The 9,363-nt window shown below is 37.3% G+C and overlaps 1 protein-coding gene across 3 annotated transcripts in view; it reads right to left on the bottom strand.

The window, feature by feature from the left end:
- Positions 1–2,078: 2,078 nt before the first annotated feature.
- Positions 2,079–9,363, bottom strand: part of frmd4b (FERM domain containing 4B) — a 35,176-nt gene continuing 27,891 nt past the window's right edge. The window contains exons 18-23 of one of the 3 annotated variants that reach the window (XM_015373541.1): positions 9,046–9,190; positions 7,914–8,081; positions 6,968–7,752; positions 4,410–4,548; positions 4,083–4,202; positions 2,079–2,803 (exon numbers count right to left, since the gene is read on the bottom strand). In XM_015373541.1, the coding sequence (XP_015229027.1) occupies positions 4,085–4,202; positions 4,410–4,548; positions 6,968–7,752; positions 7,914–8,081; positions 9,046–9,190 (1,355 nt within the window). In that variant the 3' untranslated portion in view covers positions 2,079–2,803; positions 4,083–4,084. The remainder of the gene's footprint in view (positions 2,804–4,082; positions 4,203–4,409; positions 4,549–6,967; positions 7,753–7,913; positions 8,082–9,045; positions 9,191–9,363) is intronic. The other 2 variants (XM_015373540.1, XM_015373542.1) reach the window with 2 other exon arrangements.

Raw genomic sequence — 9,363 nt, forward strand, 5'->3', positions numbered from 1 at the left:
TGACACATGAAAACTTACCACGTGCGTTTGAGACCAGTAATTATGTTCATAAAGACTAAAGGATGTCCAAATTCAGCACAGCAGTCCAGAGTTCCTCTCCTACCCTGAATTGTGTTGTTATGGTAAAACCCTCGAAAGGTGAAGAAATGAGCAAGGAACAGAAGCTTGACCTAATACGTAACCAGCCCTAAAAGTTACAGGTTTAACGTTCTTATAGGCTTAAAGTTACACTGCATTGCTTTAAGACACTTTCTTCTAATTATTTTAAATGACACTGAAAAAAATATTTAAGTGTTTTAACTAGTGTTTGACTTGTGATGGCCCTTTCAAAAAATTAAACTGTCTTTAAAATATATAATTTTTTTTACTTTTGGGTTATGTTCATTCTTTAAGCCGTTTCAGATTTTGTCTATGCTGTCATCTTGACCACAGCTCCTCAAATGAAGATATGCTGTATCTCAATAGGACTGTCCTGGCTAAATGAAGACCTAAATATTATTATAGAGGCAGGGCAGTGAGAAAGAGTATAATGGTAGCCCTTTCAAGTTAGAGATAAGTCAACAATAGCAAAGTGTCAGGTTTTGTAGAGGTTTCTAGAGGACGCAAATGCAGAGAAGGAAGTTAAAGTGGTTTCTTGCAGATTTAATAATCCAAAAGGTGGCAAGTGAGGCAAAAATCCAAAAATAACATAATAGAGAAAACCAGAAAACGTCAGTGAATAACACAAAATAGAAATGAAACCAATGAAAACGCAAAAAGAAAAGTTAAACAGAACCAAAACCAGGACACAAAGTTGTAGGAACTCTGGCGGGGACGCAGCCAGGCAAGTATGCCTAAAAATGTAGGTTTTTTTACTCCATGTGATAACACTCTCTGTCGTGTTTTCAGCAGATGCCAGATCTGATGGTGTGTGGTAGATTAATTAATGTGGTGTGCATTGAGATGGAGGCCCGTTGACAGACCAGCTTTCCAGTCTAGCCTTAGAGCATTAGATGCCGCTCCTGATATGCCCTTTCGCTTCTTATGTTCCCTCCTTGGATGATACGATGGTTAACTGCAAGTGTGAAGGCAACATTGACCAACTACTAAGACAGTGGTGTGCTTTTGTTTTTGACCAGCTTCTCAGAAACCTGTTGATTTTATAATCCAGTCCGTTGTGCTGGTACAGAAGCAGCCAATTTTGCTCCCACACAATGAAATACTGGCTTTGCTGCATGATTCTCTTTTGTTAGCTAACAGTCAGAGTTGTGACAGAGATGTTGAGGGTTACTTTTTTCAGCATGAATTTTCTGATGATTGAAGAGTGCAATACTAATTGACGTTGTTTCATTACATTGATTTAAACTTAAAATAAAAAACAAAAGAAGCATATCATTGTCCAAAAATCATTGAAATTTGAAGGATATGTTCATGTTTTATGCCTTTGTCCATTATGATTTTTTTTCTAAAATAAGCTAAAGTGGTCCTCTTTTCAGCAGAACACGTTCTCAAAAATTCATTCTCTTTTTTGCCTTCAGGACCCCGCTATGTAATGCCTCCCTGTAAAATAAACCGCTATGTAATTTTTTTAAATAATAACAGTCATTCAACTTTTAAATTCTATGTAGGGTGGCAGGTTTGTTTTTTTTTTTTTGTAATTCTTCTAAAACAGATAACTGTGTTATCTTTTTACCATCTCTTTGTTTTGTTTTTTATCATTTTTAATGTTGTTCTTAAGCTCCCTGTCACATTTCTTTTTTTAATCATCTTATTTTTTATGTTATTAGATTTTTATTTTTGTTTGTTTGTCTCCTGTACTGCTCAAACGAATTCCCCCCATGGGATTAATAAAGCCGTCTAAAGCGACATTTCGTTGTCAAGATTCACCTTGTGTTTTTTGTGCAATGACTAAGTCTAAAATTATATCTTTATTACCATAATTTTCTTGGAAAATAGAAACTGTTCCAAAATCTTCAACTATTTCTCAAGGACTTAATGACTCATTGACAATTAACCAAACCTGTTCAATACCAGTTCCTCTTGTCTTTAAAAAACTGGCAACACCCATCTATGTATCACACATTTATTTATTCACCTCCAAATGAAAAATATTTTTATGACAATTTCTAACAAGAGAAAACTACACACTCACTGTACAAAACCGGGGGAAAATGAAGATGAGAAAATGTTTTTCATGGCAGTTTTTTTTTTTTTTTTTTTTTACCAAAATGAATTTTGGTTGCTTTTTAAACAGAAACTGCACCAACATGACAGATGGATATATGAACATAATAAAATTATACATTCTAATTCAACATGTAAAAAATTCTAATCCTAGGATAAAATCAGCTGTTTTCAGGTCACAAATGTGAACATATTAGTTATTTTGATCATGAGATGGAGAGGATGATTGCTTTCCTTCTATAAACTACTGTTTTGTATAAGGCAGTAGCTAGTTCCTTTTAAAATATGGGGGACTGTTTTGTCGTTAATACACATTTAGGTTTGAATCCGGTTTAATTGTGCAACATCTTGACACATCCTCATCTGCCTGTTCAGTTCATCCAATCCAAGGCACATGGGGAAGCCATTCAAGAATGTCATCACGGTGTTCATAGCTGTCTTTAGCTTGAGGTCCCTGTGCACCTTTCTGCGCAAAATGTTAAGAAATGTTGCTATTTTCATAGACTGCACTGGCAACAACAACAAGTTCTGTCTTAAGCTCCTTTCCCTCCATGTGCTGCTGGCTGTGGCTTGTTTGTGTCCATTGGTTCATTTTGGTCCTCTTCAGTGGATTCCCATGTAGCTCCCATCAAGATGAAATCTGAACAAGCAAGAAAAAAAGAAAAAGTCAGAACTACTGTTGTTCCAATGTTTTAAGATAAGAAATATCTAGAAGGCATTTTGGAGAAAAAATGAGATGGATGTGGAAATAAAATTCACCAAAATATATGTTTATGGTAAATGGTAAGTGGCCTGCACTTAAATAGCACCTTTTCAAATCAGGAGACTTGACCAAAGCGCTTTACACTACATTCAGTTTAAAGGAAATATGTAACATTATCGCATTATGGTATAAAAAATAAAATAATTTTGTTCTGTCTGAAGGTTGTCAACTGCTAAATTGAAATTGCTATTTTATCCTATGACTCTGAGAAGGGTGTCACACCCAGGTTAGGAACAATTTACCTGCAAGTCCAAACAAAACCAGATCATTTATGATGTGGCTAGCGACCAGGGTAACTATAAACAACGCAGGCAAAATAAATCCCTCTCTATTCTATCAAAACCTAAAAATACATGTTTTAAGTTTTGTGCAGTGCCAGCATTATAAAATTTTGTCATATTTCACATGTTAGGTCTGATATGTGATGCTTATCATCTCTCAGCATAGAACTTCAAGGTTACTTATTATTATCATTATGAGCCTAAAACAAACATATAGTTATGGGTGCTACACTATTAAATAAACATCTACTAAACGCAAATATACTTTATTATATTTAAGAAAAAAATAGTTCCAGACATAAGTGTGTAGTTAAAAGTAAACTTGGCAAGTGCATTAGGCCTTCATATCTTAGTTTAAATAAATGGCTATTTTACTATTAAAATTGAGCTTACAGTAAAAAAAAAAAAAAAAAAACTGAAAATATATTTTAGTGCTACTTTGGCATTTGGACCATCTTAAAATAAAAAAAAAACTTGTTTCCTGCTATGTATTGAGGACCTGGACTAAAAATACAATCTAGTTCATGTCAGGAGGAGAAAAATCTCTAAAACTAAATATTATTAGTTCGAAACAGTGAAACGAATGTTTAGAGATGTATTCAGTTGCAGAGCAATTGAGGTAGCAATAGTGCATTAAATCTAATTTCTTATTACTGTATCTTGTTTTTTTTTCCCTCCGTATATATCTAATTAATAAATAGCTTAATAAAGAAATAAACATTTTATTGGAAAAGTAAAACTCAAGGGCTTGATGGTAAAACAAATACAGCAAACCATGATGTGAAAATGGAGTCTAATTTCACTAAAGGGCAAGACACATGAATGGTGAAATTATGTCAGAATGGTGATGACCAACATGACATAAACCGTCTCACCCTTAAGTGCTAGTTTGGTTGTCTGATGGTTCTTCTGTACTAGTGGCCTCAGCATCAACCACATCTACTGACTCAGATTTTTTAGTCTTTGTTTCAGACTCCTTGTTCTCAGAGGAAAATCTTCACATTCGAGAATTAATCATAAGCCAGGGAGGAAAAGAAGGCAGGAAGAGAAACAGATAACAAAACCTATAAGGAACAACTTATCTGCAGATCTGATTATTAAACCAGCAGAACACAATTCAAAAATAACCTGGGCTAAACAATGATAATCAGACATTGACTAAGTGATTAGTGCTCAGAGCTACACTAAAATACGGTGCTCACCTGCTGTGTGTGGGACTGCGGTTGTACAAAGATGCTTGAGCTCCAGCAGGAGAGTATTGGGATACGTCAGGTGTATCAAACTCTGTCAGGCCGACGGCCAGCTGGTTGCGCCAGTTTCCTGCACTCTCTGCTGAGGACACTAAACAACAATTATAAAACACAAACACTCAGATGAAGCCGCAGCTTGACACAGCAGATGTTGCAGTTTTTTTGGAGCACAACTCAGACTGAAATTTACCTTTTATTCATATTTCTAACTACTCTGTAAATATAACAATCCAGTAGTAACTAATTAGACTCCATATTCAAGGTTTGATTGTTTATCTTATTCGCAGACCTACTAAAGGCTGAGTGGGAACATTTAAATTTAATCACAACGTGTAACATTATACAGTAGGTGTAAGGTGTCCACAAATCTATATAAAGACAATTGTTATGTGAAAGATATTGAATTAAAATATTTTAACACATTTAAAGTTGCATGCTTGTCTACTAGTGATTCCTAGAGTCTTTAAAGCTCCTCCTCTGAACCAGACAGGGTGGAAAACACCCTTTCTACTTCTAGACAAGGTTTGACTGTGACACTGTCCTGGAGGGGGGTACCAGGTGGGCAATTGCTAAAAATAACTTTGGGTTTATTTTTGTCTTCTCTCTCTCCTCTACACATAAAGAACATTTTTTATTAATTAGATTTAACAACCATGCCAGAATTTGTATGTTTAGCTATGCTTTCCTTTAATGTAGAGCAGGCATCCCCAAAGTCAGTCCTCGAGGGCCGCTGTCCTGCAGGTTTTAGAGGTTTCCCGGCTTTAGCACAGCTGATTCCAATGATTGCAGTTCAGCAAAAGCCTGTTAATCAACTATCAATGTAAATGAGCTGTGCTGGAGCAGGAAAACCTCTAAAACAGGGATCCCCAAAGTCGGTCCTCCAGGGCCGCTGTCCTGCAGGTTTTAGAGGTTTCTCTGCTTTAGCACAGGTGATTCTGATTATTGCTGTTCAGCAAAAGCCTTTTAATCTACTATCAATGTAAATAAGCTGTGCTGGAGCAGGGAAACCTCTAAAACCTGCAGGACAGCGGCCCTCGAGGACCGACTTTGGGGATGTCTGATGTAGAGAATAAAAATCCTGGAGTTGTGTTTTTTTTTTTTTTTTTTTTTTGTTAATTATATAGAAAACATTTTATCCATCTGAAGTAAAAGATATATTTCTAGATGTACCATTGTTTAATAACTCAAATTGAACTGGAATGTGTTTAATTGACTTCTAAAACACTGAACTGAATGGACTGTATCTCTTTATACAAAATGGGGTTTCATAAAGTGCACAAATACAAGACTTGTTGAGAATTTGTCCTATTTAAACAACTAAAGAGAATTTTGATTTAAAAAATATACTTCATATTATTACTCAGCATTTTTAAAGAAGGTGGATCATCAAAATAACCGGTCCTTCTAATTGTCAATCATTCTGGTGATATGTTTATGTAAGGCCGTCCTACGTGCTCGTCCCCATTTTCACTCACCGGTAGTGAGTCTAACTTAGTGGAAAACTATCCAATCTTATTCTGGAAAGTAAGCTTGTATGAGCGATGCAAACTGCAACTTTTAAACAGAGCATGCATGAGGAGAAATGAACTTGTGCATGCTCTTGTTGTGTGTTTACTATTTATTTCCTCTCGGGATGTGCATGTATATTTTTTCTTTAAATTGGAGAGGGGGCAAGCCTTTTCAAAAATTCGCAAAAATCCTCCCCTATAATTTTGAGGGTTCAAAGCAAACTCCAAATTGCTAATGCAATCTTCAAAAACCTTGACTAGGTTTTGTTGATCAGTAAAATGCCTTGAAGAACCTACTAAAAACACAGCTGCAGGATGCTTGAACAAAATGTGAGTCCATCCGTCAAAAATTAAAGCTGAATGTTTATCGTAGAACTGGATTCTGCAACATCACAATGACTCAATGCATGCTTGTGTATTCACTAAGGACTGGCTGAGAATAAATGGAAAGTCATGGGCAAAGTCAAATCTAATTAAACCCCACCTTCAGAAGCTGTAGGGTGATTTAAAGCAATCTATGAAGGACAGCTCTCAAAAAGTGAGAATGACCAAGCTTTCTTCACTCCAATAACAGAAACTAATAACAAGGTAAAAGTACATAATAAGGAGCATATTCTTAGAACAATTTTCAGGATATATATTTTGTTTAATGAATAATTCAGAATTAACTTTTGGAGCTTGACTGTAGAAGAATTGTTTTTCTTTTCTAGAGATAATTGTATGGATACCAATATATGGACATTTCATGGTATAAAAGATGCGTTTTGGTTTAGGGTTTTAAAAATTCTTAATTTTTAGAAGTTAACATATGGTACATTTTGTTAGAATGTGATAAATACACTCTATAAACTGAATCATTTAGGTTAAACATTGTGGATACTCTTCTACAAGCTTGTCACTATAGCTTGCTTCTGACAGGTGAATCTGATTTAGTGCTTTAGGCCCACCACTTGGTCACAACAACAAAAATTTTTGAAATATGAAAAAAATAAAACCATTTACCTGAGGAGAAAGAAGTAGCTCTACTTGAGTGGCTAAAGGCTGCTGGCATTGTTTGGTAGCCCAGGCTGAGCTGCGAGCCGCTGTCAAAGTCATATCCAGCCATCAACCCTCTCCCACCCTCACGGTGGCCTTTGCTCCGGTGGTACCAGCCTCTCAGATGCTCAGCCACCAAGGCCTTATGCATGTTTTTAGCCAGGAGCTCATTTCTGGGGCCCTCTCTGTTCCTTGGCGGCCTCACCGTTGCATAAGGATTCTGTGAAAGACTATCTGCCCCATCACTACTGTAATGCCTGAACCTGTCATGTCCATGGTAGCCATTCATCTGGTAGGACGGGTTTACGTTGTAATGGCCTTCAACTTCATTCTCATATACATATGCCCCATTAGCATACGGCTCAATGTCCTGACAGGCGTAATTGGCAACATAGTAGGCACTAGGTGCATAGTGTGGTGAGGTCTCACATTGATAATTGCAGCCAGAATGGTGCTGGACCAAGTTGGGCATGCTTCCAGTGTTACCATACACTTCCACTTTTCTATGAAGACGATGCATCGTTAAGGTACGGGAGTCCAGAGTACTGTAGTGGGAGTTAGCTGCACCACAGTAGTCCAGGCTGGACTGGCTAGTGTAGGAGGAGCAATCCTCTAACACCTCTGTGCTGTTACTGCGATGGGATGGTGACAGGATAAAGACAGGCTTCTCAGGGTCTGTGGCATTTCGCAGCCGAGGCTGAGACTCCAGACTTCCACTGCGATGTCTGAAGCAATGAGGAGACCCTTCTGACCTGGAGAAAGATTACCAACTTTAATATGATTCCTAAAATAGGAAGATATTTAATGATTTAGGCGGAAAATGTTATGAGAAGAGTTAGGAAAGAAGAGGGGATACAAGTTAGAGAAATTATGACTGGAAGGAATGTTACATGCACAGCATCAAAGACCAGACCTGAGCTGGCTGCTGCTGTAGGCGTTACGGGTCATAACTGGGGTGGGAGGCATGCTGCGTGGATCTCTGGGAGGCCTAGGAAGTGTTTTATAGGGGCTGCTGTTGGTGGATGAGACCTCTCTTTGATTCTGGTAGGAATGGGGAACCTCTAGGCCATCAAAGCCTAATCTGAAAAGGTACAGTGTTAAAAAAAAAAAAAGAAGGATATGAGGTGGGAAAAAGAATGAGGCTGCAAACAAGATGCAACAAACCTTCAAACATCTGCCAGAAGAAACAGTCAGCATCTATTCAAGTAATAACTTGTGAAACTACTTAAACCTAAAAAAAAATGTTTTGTCTTTTAGGTTTTGTCATAGCTAGGGTGAAGTTCCAAGCATTTTTGGTGTTTGGCAATGTCTGTATATATAATGTAATCAGGGACTAAGGGTCTTGCTCAGAGACTCAGAGTGGCCCTTTGTGGGAGTGGGTTTCAGACTCACAACCTCAGGAATCCAAGCTCTATGCCCAAACCACAAATTTTCCACTCCCCACTTAATATAAGTACCGGTATATAATATCAGTTCCCATGCAGACTGGACTCCCCAAAAAATAAGGCATTGTTAGAGCCCTTGTTGGTCTGGATCACTGAAAGCTGTTTGGTCCAATGAAAGAAACTGACAATTGGAATTGTATGTTTATAAAAAATAAAATCTGAAGCCTTCTCTTTTTAAAATTGGTTTGTGTTTGACATAAATGTCTTCCTTGAATTCCTTCTCAAACCATCTATTTTCTTTGTCCAATATATTAACGCTGTGGTCTTTAAAACAGTGTGACGAGCTGCTCTCCTATGCTGATTCATGCATCTGTGGAGTTCGGTTAATTTGGTTAGGTCACTTTGTATTGGGAGAAATGCTTCTGTGTTCTACCAACAAATGAGATGGCTGTTTTTGAGTTGTTTCTTTTCCTAAAAAAAAGCAAAAATAACCAAACCTTTCCTAAGGAAAGTACTTATGATGAAAGATGAATTGCATTCAGCTACAAAAACTACATTCCAGTTACTATCTCCTGGAACATTGTTCATCTTCCCCAGCATAGTTAAACCTAATTTAAACAAAAACAGAAAACAAACTGTGATCAATATTTTTCTACCTACCTGCTATGGCCCTTGTGATTGTTTCCTGGAGAAGATCCCTGTCTCTCCACATCGTATTCTGTTCCAAGTGATCGCAATGGACTGAGCTGAGGGGAACCTTGGACTGACCGTGAACGTGGCCTTTGACCTGCGCCGTCAGAGTCATCTACATACACACAGTTAAACATTATACTATTAACATCAGTATTTTCCACGCAGTATTAAATTGTGTATAATTTGATATTAGTTTTTTCATTGAGTCAATGTCCATCCATCCATCCATCCATCCATCCATCCATCCATCCATCCATCCATCCATCCATCCATCCATCCATCCAT

Source organism: Cyprinodon variegatus, unplaced genomic scaffold (assembly GCF_000732505.1).
Source record: "Cyprinodon variegatus isolate N-32 unplaced genomic scaffold, C_variegatus-1.0 Scaffold87, whole genome shotgun sequence".
Taxonomy (NCBI): Eukaryota; Metazoa; Chordata; class Actinopteri; order Cyprinodontiformes; family Cyprinodontidae; genus Cyprinodon; species Cyprinodon variegatus.